This window comes from Benincasa hispida, chromosome 3, assembly GCF_009727055.1.
Source record: "Benincasa hispida cultivar B227 chromosome 3, ASM972705v1, whole genome shotgun sequence".
Taxonomy (NCBI): domain Eukaryota; kingdom Viridiplantae; phylum Streptophyta; class Magnoliopsida; order Cucurbitales; family Cucurbitaceae; genus Benincasa; species Benincasa hispida.
Genome location: NC_052351.1, coordinates 26,209,518 through 26,232,558, shown reverse-complemented (window position 1 = coordinate 26,232,558; position 23,041 = coordinate 26,209,518). Strand labels below are relative to the sequence as shown.

General features: G+C 34.7%; 3 protein-coding genes across 3 annotated transcripts; all 3 read left to right on the top strand.

Moving 5' to 3' along the window:
- Positions 1-385: 385 nt before the first annotated feature.
- Positions 386-3,593, top strand: LOC120073991 (probable NAD(P)H dehydrogenase (quinone) FQR1-like 2). Its single transcript, XM_039026945.1, has 2 exons — positions 386-960; positions 1,885-3,593. Exons 1-2 carry the CDS (start codon positions 386-388, stop codon positions 2,111-2,113), a joined length of 804 nt encoding a protein of 267 aa, XP_038882873.1. The 3' UTR covers positions 2,114-3,593.
- A 1,942-nt stretch (positions 3,594-5,535) lies between these two features.
- LOC120074253 (aminopeptidase P1) lies at positions 5,536-12,903 on the top strand. Its single transcript, XM_039027315.1, has 16 exons — positions 5,536-5,696; positions 6,031-6,094; positions 6,286-6,425; positions 6,915-7,199; positions 7,361-7,483; positions 7,707-8,018; positions 8,311-8,397; positions 8,557-8,624; positions 8,796-8,862; positions 9,967-10,101; positions 10,242-10,322; positions 11,550-11,604; positions 11,681-11,785; positions 11,880-11,951; positions 12,295-12,419; positions 12,499-12,903. The coding sequence occupies exons 1-16, from the start codon at positions 5,607-5,609 to the stop codon at positions 12,658-12,660; spliced, it is 1,971 nt and encodes a 656-aa protein (XP_038883243.1). The 5' UTR covers positions 5,536-5,606; the 3' UTR covers positions 12,661-12,903.
- Positions 12,904-15,604: 2,701 nt separating this feature from the next.
- LOC120072907 (glycerophosphodiester phosphodiesterase GDPDL6-like) lies at positions 15,605-19,244 on the top strand. The gene is made up of 10 exons (XM_039025438.1): positions 15,605-15,894; positions 15,992-16,102; positions 16,207-16,503; positions 16,618-16,727; positions 16,799-17,300; positions 17,389-17,430; positions 17,626-17,913; positions 17,995-18,137; positions 18,245-18,731; positions 18,815-19,244. The coding sequence occupies exons 2-10, from the start codon at positions 16,006-16,008 to the stop codon at positions 19,132-19,134; spliced, it is 2,286 nt and encodes a 761-aa protein (XP_038881366.1). The 5' UTR covers positions 15,605-15,894; positions 15,992-16,005; the 3' UTR covers positions 19,135-19,244.
- Positions 19,245-23,041: the final 3,797 nt, after the last annotated feature.

Sequence of the window (23,041 nt, the reverse complement as noted above, 5' to 3'; positions counted from 1 at the left end):
AGGTGGAGGGATAATATGCAACTTCTGGAGAGTAGAGGGGTAATTTTGAAATAATCGTTATATTTGAGCGAAAATTATAAAATGGCTAATTGCTACTCATTTATAAATTTGGTAGTTTTAGGTGACGTAAATAATCCAAATTGTTAGCACCTCAAGTCAAAGAAGAAATTTGGATCGAAAAGCCTCCAAACCAGTCCTACTCGGAGGCTTTCGGAAATTTGGATTCCGCCGGTGGGACCTTGAGGTTGAAATTTCATCCCCTTTACAGATACGAACGAACTCATCCTCTTTTGATTTTCAATCCTCTTTACCCCTTCTCCATCTCCAATTCCGCCATTGGACTTCCATTTTCACTTCACCATCATTCCACAATTTCCTATTCTTCATGGGGAAGGGAGGGGGTTGTGTTCCCAGCAAGAAGAAGGTCCCTTCATCTATTGCCGCCGACGCCACCGATGATGCAAGACCTCGCGACACCAAAACAACTCCCCCGATCTCTGTTGAAGAAGATCACCCACAAATTGGTTCATCGGGCAATGCCACTTCCGATGTCTCTGTCTCGGTGTCGCATCCAGTTGAGAAATTGAAGATATTCATAGTGTTTTACTCCATGTATGGCCACGTCGAAAGCTTAGCGAAGAGGATGAAGAAAGGGGTTGATGGGGTTGATGGGTTTGAAGGGATTTTGTATCGGGTGCCGGAAACCTTGCCGGCGGAGGTTTTGGACCAGATGAAAGCGCCACCCAAGGACCCGTCCATCCCCGAGATTTCAGCCGCGGAATTAGTAGCTGCTGATGGCATTTTGTTTGGCTTTCCCACCAGGTTTGGATGTATGGCAGCGCAAATGAAGGCTTTCTTTGATTCGACGGGGCAGCTCTGGAAGGAGCAGAAGCTTGCAGGGAAGCCTGCTGGGTTCTTTGTTAGCACAGGAACTCAAGGGGGCGGCCAAGAAACAACTGCGTAAGCCAATTCTGTACAACCTATTTTTATCTTTGCCTGTGTAGCAATTGGAAATGCGAAGTCCTAATTCGTTTGTGGCTCATTAAGTTAGATACTGATCAATTTGATATGGCCTAGGGGTATGTGGATGGTTTAATTATATATATGGTTCCACATATAATGTAATGATCAGTTCAAAGTGGAACTCCAGCTGGTTTGGTTAATTAAGACTCTTAATGCACTAATCTTTAGGTAAACAATGGAATTTACCCTTCATTGTCGTTCCACTCATTGCAATTCGTTCTGTTTCTGACTCGCAAAGGAATTCTGAGTGGAGGTAATCAAACTTTTTTGTTTGTTATACATTTGGTAATCGTGATTTAGGCCTTGAGATTATGTGAAGGAGAGCTTAATGAAAGATAAGTGAAAAACCAGATATATTCATGGCAGAGGCTCAGAGTTGACTTTTGAAAAATGGTGGATATCAGTACTCAGTCATTAGTTTGGTCTTCCTTTGTCCAATAGAACCCGCTTGCCTCGGGTTTAACCTTTTGTCTTATTTAAATTGCAGGCAGTTATGCTTCAGAAAATGGTTTCTTTATCCATGAGGCTTGCTTCAGAAAAATTAAATTCATAAGTTGGTGCAATGGATTTCCTTCTACTGCGGTTATTGTCCAATTTGAAGCCTGTTAGCACTTAGAGGAGGATTTATTATCTAGGTTTTCGGAGTTGCTATAAAATCTTTTAGCCTATTGATTGTCTGTAGTTATCACGTTGATCATTTTGGGTTCTCTTGTGAAAATACACTTCCTCTCAACTCAACGATTATTTATTTACCTCTGTAAAAATTGAAGCCCTTCTTGCACGACTCTAAAAATTATGAGTTGGTTCAATTTTTCATGGGTTGATCCTAAATGCTCCTTGCACTCACACTTTTTGTTGCAGATGGACTGCAATTACCCAGTTAGCACACCATGGAATGCTGTTTGTTCCCATTGGCTACACTTTTGGTGCTGGTATGTTCACGATAGACACAATACGAGGGGGGTCTCCTTATGGTGCAGGAGCTTTTGCTGGTGATGGCTCGAGACAGCCAAGCGAAACAGAGTTGGCACTTGCAGAGCACCAGGGCAAATACATGGCTGCTACAGTCAAAAAGCTTTTCCAGGCTTGATGAAATGCCTTGTTTCTGATAAAAAAAAAAGAATCCATTTAGATTGCAGCAATCGACCCCCATTAAGATTGTTTCTTCCCTGTCATGTTTTCATTCAAAGTATAGTTGTCTCGTGTTTGTTTGGGCATTCTTTTTACGTCACATGATTGTGCAAAATATACAATGCCCTGTGTGGGATTTTTTTACCGTCGTCTCTCTGTACATGGTTTATGATTCATGGATATGGTGTTTGTCAAATAATGTTGTGAAATGTGGAATTTTTTCTTATTAAACGTTCTTCTTTTTTGTTGGAAATGTAATTCAGTCGGAGGTTCAAATGGCACTATTGTCTTTAGCTGTCTATATTCTGAATTTTCTTTATGGTATTTTACTGTTCCTATTATATATCAAACAATTTCGTGGTACTTGGCTACTTGTATTCATTATTCGAATGAGAATATCAAATTTTTAGGGGGTTCGGATTGGTAATCGATCATGGCTCACGGGGTGGGGTTTCATACTCATTTCTTCAATTCCACAGAAGCTTGTCCATTCACAATGTAATTTTCTTTCATCACTCAACCATTCTGTTTCATAAAAGCAGCTTCAGATTTCATCACTCCATCTGCCAAATTCAAGTAGGACAGTCATAATTTAGTAACATGACAAAGCAACCTTAATTATTGTCAATAACTACATTTAATTTTCATAATTGTACATCTCCCTCTTCCCCAGTCATTAGTCACTATACAAATATCTCTGATTAACTTTTCATCCATCCATCTCTTTTTCTTGCAGGGGTTCATCCAAGCTTCAACTTCTTCTAATTGCCCATCTGTGCCACACTTGAGGTTGGTGCCTTTTCTTCTTTATTTTCCTTTTCCTCTACATTTATCAGTGTATATTTTTTTTGCTTGGAACAGATCTGGCTGCAGCAGACTTTGAGAAATCATTCATTCTCTGTTCTGTTTCCCTTTTGGGTGTGATTTTGTTGGGATTGTTCTTGTAACCTAACTTTGGCATTTGAACGGTCAATGAGATCTGATGAAACCTTGTTATACAGTTATACTGGAAATTATGTAAGAAGAAGAAGAAGTTATTTATACGATAAAACTATGAAAAATTGTAACATGACTAAACTGACTAATGTTGTACTTGGGGATGCTACTGCAAGACCTAAAAGTTTGAATATTCTGAATGTGAAACAAGGTGTATGTGGATGGACTCTGATAATCTTGGAAACGAAGGTGGCGCATTGATGGGTACGACAAGAACATAAGAAATAGCAAGAGGAAGAGGGCTAGTAATATTGATGCTGCGCTAAACTGTATTGTCAACACCATGGAACAGATACCAAAAGGAATGTTTTTGGCTACTGAACAGTGAAGTTGTATAAAGAGTGTATCATCATCAGTTGTTAATCCAACCTCCCTTGTAATATCAGAGTTATTTCGAACTCTTGTAAAGATATGGTTCCGGTGCAATAGAGCTATTTGATGTATTTTCTTTTTCTTTAAGAGTTAGTTTACGACATTTATTCTATTTTCTAGTAAAAGAGTTGGGACATACAAGATATTTATTACGAACTTCCGTAATAGGTGGGTAATAGAGTGAATATTCTTTCTTTCTCTATCCTTGGTAACGGAAAGAAAACATACTCTTTTTCAGTTTGTAATAGAGCATTTAACATACTATGTCCTACTTCTAACATCTCTAGCAAAAACTGCTGCATGAAACCAAGATTGGCGAAGATAACCACCAGCAGTGCGTGTTGGACGAGGTGTTGAAAGCTCATGGTTTGACAACTAGCCAACGGGCGGGCATTGACGAGGCGAGATGTTGGTCATCGATTGACTCGAGACGGAGTACTTTCTGATGTTGCCGGATTGAGAAATGGGTCTCGTGAGTAGATGTGATCACAAGTAATAGTCATGTTCATTTTGTTGATGGTATGATTGTATTAGGGGTAATGTTCCTATTTTGTTTAATGGCATATCAAGCTAATAGATTTTTGTTTAGAATGATTGAACTTTTATGTTTGGTATGAACAAACTTGTTAAGACAATAAATTGATTGCATTATTTTAGCTTAATCCAAGTTGATTAGTTTTATAAAAATGGTTATTAGAATCGATGCTGAACAATTAAACTTATGTAGTGAGTGTAGAAGGAAGACTTTGATTAAAAATCTGAGAATATATTGTCTAAATATAAACAAGAGGACTTGAATAGAGCATCGATCATGATACTTTTGATGCTCCCAAAAAGCTACAATATTTTATTGTTGCTTTCAGAATATGTATTTTAGTCAAAATTTTTAGTTTGTTTTATTTTGGTCTTATAACTTTTAAAACGTTTATTTTAATTTTTTAACTTTAAAAAATAATTATTTTGGTCTTTATTTTTATTTTAATGCTAACAAATTAATAACGATATATTTAATTTTAAAAATTGAATGACTATAAAAAAGCAATAGTGACAATAAAATAAGTTAACCATTTAAAATAAATAAAGAATGAAAATGTGATTGATTAGACCATAGCAAATGAAAATGACATTCTTGAATTTGTAATGGATCCCACCAATTGATTTTGTTCATACATTTTAATAAACTATATCGTTCCACTCTTATTCATTTTTATTTCAATCCCCTTGAAATAAAACAATCTAAAAATAACTTTCTACTTACACTTTCAAATTCATCAAATGGATATGAACTAAAACGAGGAATGTATAAAAATCAAAATTTGAAAAGGTAAATTAGTGTATTTGACAATACCATTTTCTTTATTTAATGATAATTCTTTTCTTTTTTCTTTAAATCATAAGATTCGTAACTTAAGATTAGTCAGTTTTAATTTACTTTTGAAATTCAGTTAAGATTAAGAGTACCAAGATTTTTTTTTTTATGGAAGATTTTTACAGGCAAACATTAAGTTATAACCAAATTTCTTATAACTCTTAAATTTTACCACATTAGACACTAAACTGAAACATTTGTTGCAAATTTTAACTTCTTTCGTTCCATTTATGCGAATTAATTAACATGAAAAATAATATAAAAATATCCCTAAAACTCACTAATTTCCGATACAATCAAATTTTATACAACTTTGTGAGTCTGACTAATACATAAAAACCCACAAATAAAAGGTAATCAATTATAACACTTTAAAGATTAAGATTGACATTATAATGCCTATTTAAATTTGAAATTCAAATTGGATGAAATAAAAAGTTGAAAAAAATCGACACAATTTAATTGTAATAAACTTGGGGCAGATTTTGCAATTTTCCCTTATATATATATATATATATTTAAGAAAAAGAAAAGTTATTTAAGCCCAAGTTCCATCCCTTCCATATTTTTATTTTTGTTTTTTTCCCCTTCCAGATATTCGATTTAATTTAATATAATTATTTATTCCCATTATATGTATATATGATCTTGAGAAACACGACTCTAGAACAAATAAACTAGAGTGAGAGAGACGAGAGAAGCTAGAGAAAGAGAAATGGCGGATACTCTGAGCGCTTTGAGAATTCTAATGACGTCTCATACTCCTCTTGACGCCTTGATTGTTCCTTCCGAGGACTATCACCAGGTTTTCTCCGATAACTTGTATCAATCAATAACTACCTATTGCGAATTCCCAATTTCTTTTTGTTAATCATCGGTTGTTTTTTCGGAGGATCTGAATTGAGCTATTTGTTCTACGTTTCAATTCTTGAGCTATGGTTGAAAGTCTGAAATGGCATGTTCGTAATTGATCAGGTCGCGATACGCGAACTTTGAAATGATTTGTTTAGTTATTTCTCTTGTGTATTAAGTCTTCCTAATTCGACATTTCGCTTATTGTTGTATTCTTTTACTTTCTTTGATTTCTTATCATGCGAGTAATTTTGTGGCTAATAATCGTCGTCTTCGTGTTGTTGCAGAGTGAATATGTATCTGCGAGAGATAAACGACGTGAATTTGTTTCAGGTTTCACGGGGAGTGCTGGTAAGCATTGCCGCAAAGCGTTTTCTTTTTGTTGCTACAGTGGAGTTCATTATTTGGTTCCACTTGCAAATTTAATAGACAAAAGAAAATGCTTTCTGAGTAATCTATTTAGTCTGTTTGATCATCGTTCACGTTCACTCTGATCCTTGTCAACCGTTGATCTTTTGGATCCTATCTTTTCTTTTCTGAAGGTCTGGCACTTGTAACTCAGAAAGAAGCACTACTTTGGACCGATGGGCGGTATTTTCTGCAGGCAATTCAACAGCTTAGTGATCAGTGGAAACTTATGCGAATGGGAGAGGATCCTTCTGTAGATCTCTGGATGGCAGATGTATGTGATCATTTCACTTCACATTAAAATAAGGGAAAGTTTAAATTTAAGTTCATATATATATATATATATTATATATATTGAAATTAATGAGAGTGAAGATGCACTCTTCAAATACTCCCGTAATCCTTCTATTTGAGTTGCTAGTAGAAACTTCCTAAACTAGTTAGAAATCTCTTTGCATTTTCCATTCATTGTTTAAATTATTTTCTGTTGGGCAAACAAATGCAATATCAAACGATCCTTTTGAACTTACTTACAATTATTCAGAGCTACTGTGCTGTTGTATTGATGGTTGTTATGGTTGTTGTTCTTTGCTTCTATACATGAATGGCTAGGTCTGGTTAAATCTTGTTTTACTAGTCTTAAAGTAGGCTTTTTGGGTTTTAATGAGATTCTAAAAGCTTTTATGATTCTTGGTGCAATTGTGATATTTTCTTCATTAGTTTCATATTCTTTTGTAAGTTAGTTTTTTCAATTTTGTATCAGAATCTGCCAGCAGATGCAGCTGTTGGAGTGGATCCTTGGTGTGTGTCAGTGGACACAGCACAAAAGTGGATTCATGCATTTTCCAAGAAGCAGCAGAAGCTGGTTCAAACCACCACGAACTTAGTTGATGAAGTTTGGAAGAGCCGACCAGCACCAGAAATAAATCCTGTCATGATACACCCACTGGAATATACTGGTCGCTCTGTTGAAGATAAGTTGAAGACTTTGAGAACAAAGCTTTCGCAAGAGAAAGCTCATGGTTTAATTGTGACCGGACTTGATGAAGTGAGTTTTCGTTCTTTCCAGGGTGCTTTTTCTAATAGTATCGTGTTTTTGTGTTGGTTTGTCTTATTTTACCACGGGGCTTCTGTCTTAGATGTTTTATCTACTTCTTACAAAGAACTCCTCCTGTTTACTAATATGATCATAAAAATGGAAATGTGCAGGTAGCTTGGTTGTACAACATCCGTGGGAGTGATGTGTCATACTGTCCAGTTGTACATGCATTTGCAATTGTGACACTCAATTCAGCATTCTTTTATGTGGACAAAAGGAAGGTGTCTGATGAGGTGTGCCAAGACAAATGCACCATGTTTTGTATCATAAAAGTTACACATATCGAATTTCAAAGGAATCACATTTGGATATCATTATAGTATTTGATTTCAGTAGTTATTCTCTTAAAAGAAGAAGTTAAATATTTGGAGCATGATTTTGAGCTTTGTTTTCTTTTATAGTCAACTCTCTTTATTAAGGTTTAAACCTCATTCAAAGTGAATATCTCATCTTCAGGTGCGCTCGTACATGGAGCAAAATGGAATTGAAGTTCGGGATTATAGTGCAGTATTAACAGATGTGTCCTTACTTGCATCTAATCAACTTAACTTGTCATCTTCTGCGAAAGGACCTGAAGTTAGGGCTAATGTGGAAGTAGAACTTAGTTCAATCGACATAGCAGGATCTAATGGAATTAAAGTAGAAAGCCAGAGTTCTGGCCTCATATGGGTTGATCCTGCCCAATGCTGCTATGCTTTGTATTCTAAACTGAACTCTGATAAGGTCCTCCTGCAACAATCGCCATTGGCCCTTGCAAAAGCTCTAAAGGTAGCATTTTGATTTCCTTGTCAATTGTTATTATTTTCCATCTCTCTTTTTTCCCCTTCAAAGAATGGATATGGTGGTGTTTGTTAACTTTCTTAATCATGTGCAAGCATTAAGCCATTACACTGGTGTCTGAGATGAATTAAGTATAACATGATCTTATTTTCTGTTCCTGGCAGTCAACTTTAAATTTATTCAACCATCTTCTTGAAACTTGACCATGGTCAAGAGGAAATTTTTGAAGTCTATTTTTTTCTCCTTTCTTAACTACTTTGATCAACCAATTATTCTATAGAACTCTGTTGAGTTGGACGGACTAAAGAAGGCACACATTCGGGATGGTGCAGCCGTTGTACAATTTCTTGTGTGGTTGGACAAGCAGGTATGTGAAACCTATAGCGTTTAAAGTTTGTATCATGCTGATTGACAAAACATTTAGATTCACTTCAATTGACCTTTTAGCCTTTTATTGAGCCCCAAAAAACAGATATAGACGTTTCATTCTACAAATTTGATTTCTAGCTTGGTTTAAAAATTGCAGCTGCAAGAGACTTATGGTGCTTCTGGTTACTTTCTGGAAGGGGATGGTGTGAGGAAGCCCAAACCGTCGTGAGTTCTATACTCATTTTTGTGATTAAGTCTTAGCATCGTTGCAATTCATTGGAGCAAAAATGTTCTCCCCCCCCCCCCAAAAGAAAAAAATGAATGCCAACTTCAACATGCTCACTACATTTCGGACATCCAACTAATCATATTTTGATGTCAAATGAACCTTGTTAGGGACTTGAAGAAACTGACAGAAGTTAGTGTAAGCGATAAGCTTGAGGCTTTCCGAGCATCAAAGGAGGTCAGCTTCATTGCTAATATGTTCCACTCTGTATACTTGTGGATCTTTTCTCCCCTCTCTTCTTTAAAATAAATATGTACAATATGAACTAATAATGTTTGGTGGGTAAGTTTTATTCTGGACCCCATGTCTTGCATACTTCTGGACAAAATAAGTCATTCAAATGTAGCCCATCCTAGATGTAGCTTCATTATTTATTGTTTGTGGATGTTTTCCCCCTCTTTAAAGTAAATATACGATATAAACTAAGAATAAAAGGTGATTAAATTTTATTCTGGACCTCATGTCTAGCATACTTCTGGAGAAACAAGCACATCTTTAAGAGCCAAATAAGTTATTCTAATGTAGCCCAGCCAAGAATTATGTGGCATTGTGGAGCCTTTTTATTTCAGTAGCCAACATTTTCTTCTCCTCCCACATCTGGTGTATTCATTTCTTTCAGAGGTTCAGATATCAGTTGGCCTTTTTGAGAATTTTCATCTGCAGGTAAGCTTCAGAAAAGCAGAATATGTTAAAAACCTCCTAAAGGATGTTTCATGTATCTAAGAATATTAGGTAGTCATGCCACAAAAAGAGATAAGCCTAAAACCTAAAATCCAGGCTTTCTTGAGGATTAGTTCCATGATAATAGAGAAACATGAACAGCGACAGTAATGTTTCTTCTCTGTAAATGTCTGCTACACTGAAATGAACTTGTACTTATTTGAATTTGCATTCTAGCATGTACATAACAAGCGCACAATTGACATTGGCTGAAAAGAAAAATGCCCACTCTAATTGTTCCTACATGCATTGTGTTAATTTTGGAAATGATAGGGATTGATTGTGATAGAGCGTGAAAAGTTTCTCTCTCCAAGATCCAGAAATTATTCTAGCTTCTACCCACTAGTAGCCTAACCCTTTCCCTTCTGCCTTCAGTATAAATACAGTTCCCAGCATGTGACATCAGCTAACTAACTTCACATTCTTTTGCTGACTTCACTAATAACCGACTGACGTGAAAAGATAATTCTTCCCTAATTAACTACGTCACTTTGACTCTTCACGTCTACATTTCCCCCTTCATTTTCACACTTCTTCGTTCATTTTGTTTGTACTTTTCAGCATTTTAGAGGCCTAAGCTTCCCTACTATTTCATCTGTTGGTTCAAATGCTGCAATTATTCATTATGGACCACAAGCAGAGACATGTGCCGAATTGGATCCGGAGAGTATCTATCTTTTTGACTCGGGAGCTCAGGTTAGTTGGGCATTCAAACCTAAAATAATGTTAATGATGATCTTTACCTTCTGCTTTTTGACTCCCCCTACCCCTAATTGTCGTATTTTCATTGATGAATCCTGTTTCAATTCTTCCCTTTTTGTTTGTGTATTTTCTAGTATTTGGACGGTACAACCGATATCACGCGGACAGTCCATTTTGGATTACCTTCAGCACATGAAAAAGCTTGTTATACTGCAGTGAGTTACTTTAACCATTCAGGGAAAAAGTTCATTGCTCTATGCATTTGTTCTCTTTTCTGTAGCTGACTCTATATCAACTGACTTTACAAATTAATGAACCTTAGTAGAATTTGGATTTTGGTGTGCTATTAACGGTGATTAAAATGTAGTTAATATTGTTAACTAGAAACTGCCTTTTCGTCAATGTATGGGGAGAACGAAAGGAGCAGAATGCTCTACTGTCAAAGGAGATTACAAAAATAGCTACCCTAGTTGGTCAAGGTCAGAGAAGAATCAGATCATAAAGCAGTCAGAAGCCATGAAACTGATATCCCATTGTTCAGACACCTTTCAAGAGTTACCTTGAAAGGTTTTATTGTTCCTTCGTTACTTTCCCTTTGAGCTCATAGAGTTGAGCATCGTTTCCTGACATGAACATCTTCCAAATTTCTTGTGCTGTTGGAAGAAAAAGATACTCCTCTAGTTCCAAAGAATGATGAAATCATTAAGCCTCGACATATTTGTAATGTTTTCTAATTCTACTCCCGTGTACTGTGAGTTTTTATTTGCAAGTGCTTTTCTAGCCCTTCCTAACAGTCCACAGAAAAAATAGGCTGGAACTCCTGGATGATACCAAGTCCATTCAGTTTGTATTATGATTAGGAGAGTGGGTTTCTGGAGGCATATAACCTTTCTTGTCAGGATTGTTACTTTTAGCTAGGTTGGTCAGAGTCCTGTTTGGTTCCACCATTAAAAAATGGGTTCTGATTGGGGACGGATAGAGTTTGTGAAGTGACACTATTAACATGTGAAGTGAGGGGACTCAAACCTTGATCTCTTGCTATACCTTAGCCAGTTGAGCTATTACTAGGTTGGCTATGAATGTATTTATGTTGGAAGAAATGGGAGTAAAATGGTTGATTTAATGAATTAATTAAGAGTTTGAAAAAGTATACTTGCTGCAGAATATGAAAAGAATTATAAATCATATGGTTTTGAATAATATGAATGGAATAGCTGTTGACTTATGTGTTTAGCAAACTGTCATTACACGCTGTCCCGATTTCTCTTTAAAAGTTCCGCTCAATGATCATTTTAGAATTTGCTGGTGTGCACGTTACATAAGAGTGAAGATTATCAATATGTTCTGGTACTATTTGTCTGAGAGGGAGTTAAGTCCTATATGACCTACCTAAATTTATACTCTGTATTTGGATTTATCTGACTGAAGCGACATCTTGGTAGGTTCTCAAAGGCCATATTGCTTTGGGAAATGCAAGATTTCCAAATGGCACAAATGGTAGGAGTTCTCACCTTTTCAACTTTGTATTTTGCTTTCCCAATGAGCTGATTATACATGAACTTCCTGTTTATAGGCCACTCATTGGACATTCTTGCTCGAGTTCCTTTGTGGAAGGATGGTCTGGATTATCGACATGGCACTGGCCATGGAATTGGTTCTTTCCTTAATGTTCATGAAGGTAAGAAAACTACTACAGGCTCGAAATGATTTCACATTTCTTATTGAGTAGTAGTTGTGATCAAAGTAATGATTTCTTTGTATATTTTCTTCAGGACCCCATTTAATTAGTTTCAGACCACAGGCTCGAAATGTTCCACTTCAACCTTCAATGACTGTTACAGATGGTAAGTAATCATTACACTTAGTACCGATTCCTTCTGTCGCATAGGGGTGAAAGAGCCTGAACCAAACCAACCTGGAGTTACATGGTTGAAATTGGTTTAAAGCAAAAGTGTTACATAGTTTCAGTTTCCATATATGGTTGCCTCATGATATCTATACCCTTCCCCTTCTTTCCCTGGAGTTTGTCAGGTTTTTTCAGTACGAATATTTGTACAAAGAGCTAACCAAATCGAATTTGATAGTTTTCTAAACTTGGGTTTTTAGTTGGATGTCAGAAACATAAATAGCTTAAATATCTAGTACTAGAACCATCTCTTGTTGATATCTCTTAACTGCAAATCTCAGAGCCTGGCTATTACGAGGATGGTGCCTTCGGTATTAGATTGGAGAATGTACTTGTAGTGAAGGATGCTGATACAAAATTTAATTTTGGCGATAAAGGCTACTTAGCATTCGAGCACATAACATGGGTAAAGCTTCTATTTTCATCGATCTTTCTTGAAATTGAGAAATAATTTTTAATCATTGTAACTTTTTGTTGTTGAACAGGCACCATACCAAAGAAAGTTGATAAATACAAGTCTTCTCACATCTGAAGAATTGAATTGGGTGAACACTTATCATTCACAATGTAGGGATATTCTTGCTCCATATTTGGATGAATCTGAGAAGGTATGGCTGAATAAAGCCACCGAGCCAATAACTGCTTGATCATCTCTCTGTGAAGGATTATTGAAGTAGTTTAAGCTCTCATGCTGTGTTGCCCACCACATCTCTTTTCTTTTAATAATGTCGTCTTTACTCGTCGCCTTTAGTGGAGGATTATTGCTTTCCTTTCCTCACCTCGTTTGACAATTGATATTTGGTTCGAAGTTCCATCCACCATTGTATCCAACCCCAACTAGTATTAGTGATAGTTAATTTCTATATAAATCTGGTTGAAGCTTCTAGGATCATCCAAACTTACGTCGGTGAGAAGTGAGGTTTGGAAATTTGCTTGATCAGGTGCAAAATCTTACAATTGACTAGAAAAAAAAGTATTTATAAAAAAAATATTTTTATTTAAACTCTTGATTTGATTTAATTGATTCTCAAACACTTCATTTTTTTTTTTTTTTCAAAACGACTTATCCTCAAATTTAAATTTAAAAAGTTAAAACAAAACATACTTTTAGTCTTCCGCTTTCATGTTGGAATGGATATCTTTTTTCAACTGTCAATTTTTCTTATTGAGAGTTATGTATGATGAAGTCTTGGTGGATTATATATGCTCACATGAATCTTACTCTCTTAAGTGGCTCATTTAAAGAATCATTTCTAAACTATTTTGTGTTGTAATATTCTTAAAAAACAGGTGGTGTAAAATTCTAGACTCTTTTTTTCTTATTCTTTAATAAGAAATATTATTTTTGTTTAATAAGATCCCGTTAGATAATTTTTTTTAAAAAAATTAAGTCTATGGACATTACTTCTACCTTCAAATTTCTTCATTTATTAATTACTTTTCACTGATGGTTTAAAAAATCAAATCAAAATTTCAGAACTAAAAAAAAAAAAAAAAATCTTTCAAAAAGTTGTTTTTGTTTTTAAAATTTGACTAAGAATCTAAAGATGCAAATTAAGAAATGTGGATGAAATAGGTCTAATTTTAATAAAAAAATAAAATAAAAAAATAAAATAGTTATCAAATAGGGTCTAAATTAATCACTCCAAAAACTTAATTTATATTTTGTCACATTTTTATTTAACTTACTACATAAAGCATTTGGTAACCACAACCAATAATATGACAACTAAATTTAATTTACAATTGTGGTTGAATATTATACCAGTTATTTGTGATTAAATTATCTAATTAAATTTAAGCAAACGAAAAACTGAAATGAAGTGTTTAATGAAAAAAAAAAAACTGATTTTTTTTACACTAAATGTTACATCTTATGAAAGTTAATTCATTGAAGAGGTAAGAGCCCCTTTTGCCCAACCAACGTTGAAAGCACAAGCATCTATTAAAGTGAATTAGAACAATGAAATAAATACTGTACTATTCTTTATGAGAGAGAGAGAGAGAGAGAGAGAGAGAGAGAGAGAGAGAGAGAGAGAGAGAGAGAGAGAGAGGAATCGTTATATAAAGATATATATTTCATCATTCAAAATTTATCGAATTAAAAAGATCATTAAAATAGACATCCCTTCATTTTAAATGGTTTGTAAAGAGACAAAATGCTAAAGAGTGAATAATAAATATTTTATCAAATTTATTGATTCATTAAGTATCTCTCACTATTATGATTCATTTTTTTACATTCATTATAGTTTAAATTTAAATTACTTTCAATATTTTCAAAATGACTATTTTGATCCCTATTTACAAAATTTTAGAAAAAAAGCGAGTTAAAAAAATGAAGATGGATGAACTTTTAAAAGTACCAAATAAAATTGAACAAAAACCGAAAGTTGAAAAATCGAAATATGTAAACCATTTTTTAAAGTTAAAAGACAAGTGCAAACTAGTTTGTAAGCTTCTAGCCTCTAATACTAATTATTGTCATCAAACCCTTGACTTATTGTGTTCTAGGAGGCAAGACAGTTTTTTTTTTCTTTCTATTTCATCTCTAATGATTCAAGTGGCAGGTTATATTAATAATAAAGGCACTTTATTATTCTAACATTAAACTATTTTTAAGTTTCTCAAACTTCAATTAAATCACCATTAAACTTCAAGTTTATTTTTAACAACAATTTTAAGTTGATAAATAATTTTCAGTTGAGTTGACATGAATAACAAATTGTATCAAATCAAATGTCTATTTATCAAATATATATTAAAATTTTTGGTTAAATTACAAATTTAATCTATCTCAATTTTTATTTATATTAAGTCCCTAAATTTTAAAAACAATATAATAAATTCATAAACTTTCAATTTTGTGTTCTTTAGAAAGTATATAATAAAATTTTAAACTCTCTTTTTATGTTTAATATTGGGTTTTCAAATTTGTATATAATAGATCAATGATCTACTAAAAAAAATTTAAATTTATAGACTTAATAAACACAACCTTACAAGTTTATGTTCCCGTTAGAGATGAAAACCAATTTGATATATCTTTTAAATCAATTAACTTTTAAATAAAGTAAACGTTTTTTTTTTTCCCGGTTTGCTTTCTTTCTTTCAATAAACTACTTATTTAATTTTGACAGAAAATTGAAAAAGTGAGGCTAAAGTTTGAATGGGGAAAGGTGAAGAAAGAGATGAAAATTAAGATAAAAGAGAGAAAAAGATAGCGAAAAAGGGTTTTAAAAAGAACAAAACATTCCCATTTAGGAGAGTCAGAAAATAGTCGTTGAAAATGGCGGTTAAGGTTCAAAGGTTGAGAAATTGTCTGTTTTCCCGCGGAACAGACACTGAAAAAAATAAAAAAACTTGAGGATGAAAGGTAATTAAAAAAAACAATTAAATTCAGAAACTGACTAATCCTTTAATTAGTAAACCATTTGGATCTATTAATTCATTCCATCTCTTTCATTAACTTATTGGAGAGGGACAACCTTAAAGACCAGAGGACCCAAAAACACACCCTTTTTTTTAGGACTGTTTACGCCTTTATTGTCTCCTTATTTCTATAAATAAAAACACTATTTTTCATCTCTTGTTTTTTCTTTCTTCTTCTTCTTCTTCTTCTTCTTTTTTTTAAAGAATTTTTTTTACAAAATTTTTTCCCCATTCCCTCGAGAGTTTTTTTTCCTAAGAAACTTGACAGGGAATGCTCTTTCTGAGTTCTTTCTGTCTTTTACTTAATTCCTCCCTCTCCCTTTTCCTATCCGTTTTTCCTTCATTTTCTCTCATTTCATTTTTCCATGTCTTCCACTTAATTTTTCATTTTTTTTTAATTTAAAATTTTGGTATTTCTAATCAGTTTTGTAGTTATTAACAGATCAAAGGTAACCCATTAATTTCTTTTCTTTTGTCTTGTTTTTTTTTTCCATAATTTTTCTTCCATTTTACTGATTCTTGTTTTTGATTTTTCATGTAAAACAGTGTTGGGACTCACAATGCTAAAGTGGTTTTTGGTCATAGCTTCGTTGATCTTCTCCTCCACTTTTGCACAACACAGTCTCCCTCCTAAAGAACAATGGCTCACTTTGAAAGGTGATTCCTTTATTATTCTTCGATTCGGAATTCAAACGAAAACAAAAAGAAATTATTCAAGGAGACCGTCGCCACCGTAAAATAATACGACGACATTTATGCAGGGGAACCGCCACTAGTAATAGCAAGAGGAGGATTATCTGGAGTGTTTCCAGAATCAAGCCCTTTTGCAAATCAAATGGCTTTGGTTGCGGGTTTACGTAACACAGCTTTGTATTGCAATCTTCAACTCACCAAAGATGGGGTTGGCATTTGCTTAACTGATCTCAGGCTTCAAAACTCAACCAATATTGAAGATGTCTTCCCTAGGCAGCATAAGTCTTATATTGTTAATGGAAAAAAAATCAAAGGATGGTTTTCTGTTGATTACTTGTCTAAGGATCTCTTTAACAGAGTTTACAGTATGTTCATTTTCATTCATTCATTCATTCGTTCATTGATTTATAATAACATTTCCCATTTTTAATTACCCCTTTTTGTTTCTTTAACTTGTTGGATTGGATTTTCATCATCAGTGATTCAAAGTAGCCTCTCTCGACCTAGTCTCTATGATGGTACTTTACCGATCGCGGGTGTTGAAGATGTCATTGGGATTAAACCGAGTCAGTTTTGGTTGAATGCTGAGGTATTTAACCCCTCTCGCTCTCTGACTTTCTTTTCGTCTTGTTAAGGGCTCATTTGACAACGTTATTGCAGCACGAAGCGTTCTATGCAGAACATGATCTGAGCGTATCATCGTACCTTCAGAAGGCATTGAGAACGACGCGAATAAACTTTGTGTCATCTTCAGAGATTGGAATATTGAAAGGGATAAGTGGGAGTGTGAACATAGCTAGAACAAAGCTGATCTTCAGATTCTTAGAAGCTAATGAAATAGAGCCAACAACAAAGAAAACATATGGTGCATTGGCTCAAGAGCTTCCCATGATTAAGACATTCGCCTCAGGAATTCTTGTAAGAAAAGAATACATTTGGCCAATTGGTCAAGACAAGTATGTCCAGCCTGCAACAACTCTTGTCATGGATGCTCATAAGCTCGGCTTGGAAGTTTATGCTTCTGGCTTTGCAAATGATGCCATTGTTGGTTACAATTATAGCTACGATCCAATCCGTGAGTACCTTCAATATTTTGACAATGGCCATTTTGCTGTTGATGGAGTCCTTTCTGATTTCTCTCCTGCTGCTTCTCAAGCCATTGGTTAGCATTTTCTCTTTATATATATCCCTTCTTCCTCATTCATTCTATGTCAAGTAGTTGTATTCTTACCCTTCTGTCCTTCTTGCAGCCTGCTATTCGAGTTTTCGCAACAATGGCAAAATTCAGCCTGGTAACGATCTCGCTAATCATTCTCTCTACTTTTGTTTGATAACCCTTTCGTTTTTAGCCTTTTGTGTTTTGCCTCCTATAACGCTCCAGACCTAGGTTTCAGAATCTTGGATTTTGAATCATGGACTTGGGTGTTAGAGGCTCGAACATTGTTTTAGTAGTAATAAATGGATTTTCTAAACATAAACAAAAACAGGATTAGAGCAAGCATTGGTGATAAGCAGCAATGGAGCAAGTGGGGATTTCCCAGGCTCAACTGATCTTGCTTACCAAAGAGCAATTGATGATGGGGCTGATATTATTGATTGTTCAGTTCAATTATCAAAAGATGGAGTTCCTTTCTGTATGGAGATGGCAGATCTTTTGACAGGTACAACTGTTGTCACTGCTTTCTCAGCAAGAACTACAACTATCCCTGAAGTCCAAGCTGAAGCTGGAATCTTCTCTTTTGATCTTACTTGGGCTGAGATTCTAACTCTCAAACGTAAGCCCTTCTTTAATTCTCTTCTTAAAACTTTTTACACTTTGTTTCTCCTTTAATTCTGTCTTTGTCTCTCTGTTTCAGCTCAAATTTCAAACCCTTTCATGGCTTCTTCTGGTCTTGCTCGTAATCCAGCCTTTAAGAACAAAGGCAAGTTCATGACTCTTAATGAGTTTCTGGAGTTTGCTAAAGCCAAAGCTGTTTCTGGGATTATGATCAACGTCCAAGTAAAACCCTTTATTTCTTTATGATTCTTAATTTAGTTTCATTTTAAAAGTCATTCCAAACAGATTCCAATACCCGCTTCTAATAACCTATAGCCTTCATATGTCAGAATGCGGCGTATTTGGCTTCAAAGAAAGGTCTGGACATGGTGGGAACTGTATCTTCTGCCTTAACCAATGCTACTTTTGACAAACAATCAACACAACAAGTTTTCATTAGATCAGATGATACTTCTGTGTTATCCTTTTTCAAGACAAAGTTCCCAAGTTACATTAGAGTTTTAACTGTTGACTCAAAGATTGGAGATGCCCCAGAAGATGCTCTTGAAGAAATCAAACGCTTTGCTCAAGTTGTAGCCATTCCTCGTGGCTCTATCATTGAAATTACAAACTATTTCACTACTGGTCTCACTAAAGTAGTTGCTGAAATCAAGGCTTCCAATCTCTCTGTCTTTGTTTATGTCATGAGAAATGAATATGTTTCCTTGGCCTTTGACTACTACTCTGAAGCCTCCATGGAAATCTCTACCTTTGTCGATTACTTCCACGTCGATGGCATCATTACCGAATTCCCCAATACCGCAAAACGATACATTAGTAAGTTATCCCGCTTCTAATGCTAACAGACAACATAATTCAATTGGTTAAGACATATATTGACAATTATTTGTTGATTGTAGCATGTCCGTGCCGACCAACTCAGCCAAACCCGAATGGAGCTCCGTATATAATCGTACCACCTGAAATTGGTCTACTGATGAGTATGGTGGCTCCGGAGGCTAAACCACCTACCGATCCTCCGTTGCCGCCATTGGATGCTGAAGATATTGTCGATCCACCGCTTCCGGGGGTGATCAAAATGTCGTCTACCGATCCTTCCGATGCTGCCGACGGGCCGGCCGCCAAATCATCAGCCGCTGTATCAAATGTTGCTAACTTGTTTGTTTCTCTACTCTCAGTTGTTGTGCTAAACTTCTTCATTTCCCACTCTACACTGTAATAATCAATACAATTATTATCTCTTCCATAAACATATGAATATGTAAACTCTCAAGGCCACCCACTTTCACATGTATTTATGTAGTCAATACACTTTTTTTTTTTTAAATATCTTTTTTTTAAAGTGTTTTTTGAAGTATTGAAATAACAAAATATTATATAAAGCATGATCATTCAGTTTATTTTACTTTCTTTCTGAAAGAGGATTTATTCGTCGTTGGAATTCTATTATGGAGATGTTGATCTGATGATCATATGTTAAATTGAAAATAATCATATGTAATGTTAGTTTTGAAGTAATATGCTTGGAAAGCAAGCCTATTTATAAGAGCAATGTGATTTTTTTGTTTCTCTTTTTTTTAGAACCGAGTAATGTAATTATTGTTTAATGTTATTCACTGAAAGTTTCTCTTTTTCTTTCATATTTAGAGAAAAAAATACGAGTAGAATATATTGTCATAAGTTACTATATTATAATACATTTTTACATTCTTCAATATAGCTATATATATATATTATGGGTGTTCACGGTTCGGATTGGTTTGGTTTGAGGCTCAAACCAAACCAAACTGCAAATTTTAAAAATGTATTATATGAAACCCAATTGAACTGCTTGTTTGTGGTTTGGCTTGGTTTGGTTGCGGTTTTGTTCTTTTTCCCCCTATTTTCTAAATTTTTAATAAATTTCCTTCCATTTTTCCATTTTTATTTACAATCTTTTCCAAATATAGTTTTAAAATTTATATTCAATCAAACAATGAGAGATTCGACGAGTGAGATTGTGAGAGAGAGATTTGGTCCCGTGAAGGGAGCTTGGTTCGATGACTGACAAGTGAGATTGTGAGAGAGAGATTTGGTTCGGTCGAGGGAGCCTGGTCCGACGAGTTAGATTGTGTGAGAGAGATTTGAGTGAGAGAGATTTGGTTTGGCGGAGGGAGCCTGGTTCGACGAGTGAGAGAGAGATCGAGGTGAGTGATTTGGTCCGATGAGTGAGAGAGAGATCGAGGTGAAAGATGAGAGATCTAGTTCGGGAGATCTAGTTCAGGAGATCTGGTCCAACGATTATGAGTGAGATAGAGATTCTGGCGGAGGGAGAACTGGTCTGATGACTATGAGTGAGAGAGAGATCGCGGTCAGTGGCCTAAACTGCATCAGTGTATGGTTAGTTAGGGTGTATCTATATATGTTGGATTTTATGTCCTAAAACTTGTAGTTTGTTAAATAATAAACTTATTTTTAAATTCAATAAAGTTATTATTGAAGTTTGTTCAATACAGTTGTTATTAAATATATGAATTGTTTGTTTCGTTTAGAAATAAATCCAATAAACTAAAAGATCCATGACTATTACATGGGTACTTAAACTTTTTGTGGAGACATAAGAGTGGATCGAGTTCAGGTAAATAGTTAAAATGATCTATAGTATACAAATAAAATTGGATACCTTATTCTGGTAATACTATCGGATGCGACCCACTCTGTAGTTGTTACAAGGAGTTGTAAAGTACTACAAATGAAGTGATCCTTATTCGTTCATGTGGTGACATGAGGAGTGGAGACGTCCTAGGTAATAAATTTGCATATCGACCCAAGAAATAAGTTACTCTTACTTTATAACAATGTTTATTGTTTAAGACTAACTATTTCATAACGATGACCTAAGTAACTTAACCTTCATCCTGAGCCAACTATAGACTTCTGTTTATTCGGGATTATCCTTAGATTTGCATTCGTGAGGGTTGACTCAACAGCGCCGGCTCAATAAGCCTCCTATTTCAGGGGTAAGACCGGGTAGATAGCTGGGGACATAGGGTGCAAGATGGAACTCACTCCTACCCCATTTCAGGGATAGTAAAGAGGTTGTTCCCTTAAATGCTGACTTTGGGTCTTGTACAAGAGGCCCCATCCTCTCATTAGCTCAAGAGGGATTCTGTTTGTTGATTGGATCACAAACAAATTATTCATTAGAGGATCAGTGGAACTTAAGGAATACGAGGTAATCTCGGGGATAAAACAATCATTTAACCCAACCGTTATTACAAACAACTTGTGAAGGATTAACTTACTAATTATAGTTATATTGAGTGGACACAATATATCTACAGTGAAGGGAATGCAACTATTGGGCTTTAGTGGAGTGACTCGGTAGTTAATGTATGGGGGTTAATTCAGTGTAAAGAGTTTAGTCGATTAATCTCAGATTGTTGGAACCCATGATCTGTAGGTCCATTAGGTCCTTCTACTAACTCACAAACGGAATAAGCCTTAGAATAGCCTGATAAGTGATTTGAAACATTCAAATACGAATTAAGGAAATTAGTAATTATATGTGATATAATTACGTTTAATTTTTTTGAATTGGAGAATCGATTAAGAAAAATTAATTATTGAATTATTTTTTTTTGTAAAATTAATAAAATTTCAATTTAATTAAAGAATTAAAATTTAAAATTGATTTTGATTTTGAAAATCAATTTCAAAATTGAAAAGTTGAAAGAGTTAAAAAACATGCAGCAGAAGTATCAAGGACCCATAAGCATTCTAATTCACTAATTTTGATAAAAACTAAAGCATGCTCTTCTTAAAAAGTGGGTTTTTAGAACCTACCTCTGATGAACTCTCCAAGAAAACATCTGTTCAGCTGCTGTCTTCACTTGATATCAACGTGAACCACCTCAAAGCCTTCCCTACTATGCTCTTGGAGCTTTAGGCAGAGTTGTTGGACTCATAAATATAAAGAATTAATTATCCAATAATAATAATTATTATTATAAATATAAATGATAACCAACTTATAATACTGTATTTATAATCTATAGTTNTAATAATAATTATTATTATAAATATAAATGATAACCAACTTATAATACTGTATTTATAATCTATAGTTTTAATATTTTATCTCATGAAACATATAAACCATAGCTCTTTTTCTATTCCATGGTACTTAATATAAATCTCATTTACATTAATCCTCCACTAGATGTATCTCATACATCATACTGATCATATCATATAGAATCGAATTACCTCTTGTCAATTTGAACATTTCAAATCAACAACAAGAATTGATCCTCAATTGAATCCATTGAGCTATCAAGGGGACCTTATGGACCTATAGCTTGAAGCTCCAACGGTACGTGAATAACTGACTGAACTCTTTAGTCACGGGATCCACCATCCGTTAACTGCCAGATACTCCATTAAAGACCGATAGCTGAACTCTCCTTACCACAGATATATTATGTGTCCATCTTAACTAATCAACAGTGCGATAACCCTTCACAGATTGCTCGTAAGTATAGCTCGGCCAATAACTGTTATGCCCCTGTAGTTACATCTAACTTCTTAAGTACCACTGATCTCTCTAATGAACATATGTCATAGTCCTACTATGACTAATGACACATATAATTTTAATCTAAGCTACAAGTCCATGTCCCTGTTACCAATTCCCCGACAACGGCCCCATAAACTTGTTAAGGCATATAATGATGATGCCATACAACGCTTAAGATGTGGTGATTCTTAATAGGCATATGGATTGTGATGAATGATGGATCATGCAAGCTCATGTTACCATAAACTCAATGACTTGGAATGGAAATGGAAGGTGGATGCTATGTTATGCTTATTCAGACACACTTTATTTATGCGATACTACTTATAGATATGCGTTATTCATGAGAATCTTGTAGTATACTATGCGTTGTCACAAGTTTCCTTGCGTTGAAACCAAGTATAATTTCACCGCAAGTTTCTCGGTGTGATCCGAGGTCGAACACAGGGATATTTTAGGTTAATTGCGTTATATTTGTGATATATGCGACCGGGGGGTTTTCAATTTAATAAAAGTGTTGTGTGTATAGGTATTAAAAAATGCGGTAAAGTAAATTGTGCAGTAAAGT

Bases quoted from the DNA above. Each gene is read 5' to 3' on its own strand.
- LOC120073991 (XM_039026945.1), top strand. From the start codon at position 386: ATGGGGAAGGGAGGGGGTTGTGTTCCCAGCAAGAAGAAGGTCCCTTCA. The intron at 961-1,884 runs GTAAGCCAATTC...TTTTTGTTGCAG, and splicing joins GGCGGCCAAGAAACAACTGC to ATGGACTGCAATTACCCAGT.
- LOC120072907 (XM_039025438.1), top strand. From the start codon at position 16,006: ATGCTAAAGTGGTTTTTGGTCATAGCTTCGTTGATCTTCTCCTCCACT. The intron at 17,914-17,994 runs GTAAGCCCTTCT...TCTCTGTTTCAG, and splicing joins TGAGATTCTAACTCTCAAAC to CTCAAATTTCAAACCCTTTC. The intron at 18,732-18,814 runs GTAAGTTATCCC...TGTTGATTGTAG, and splicing joins TACCGCAAAACGATACATTA to CATGTCCGTGCCGACCAACT.
- LOC120074253 (XM_039027315.1), top strand. From the start codon at position 5,607: ATGGCGGATACTCTGAGCGCTTTGAGAATTCTAATGACGTCTCATACT. The intron at 7,484-7,706 runs GTGTGCCAAGAC...TCTCATCTTCAG, and splicing joins AAAGGAAGGTGTCTGATGAG to GTGCGCTCGTACATGGAGCA. The intron at 10,323-11,549 runs GTGAGTTACTTT...ACATCTTGGTAG, and splicing joins AAAAAGCTTGTTATACTGCA to GTTCTCAAAGGCCATATTGC.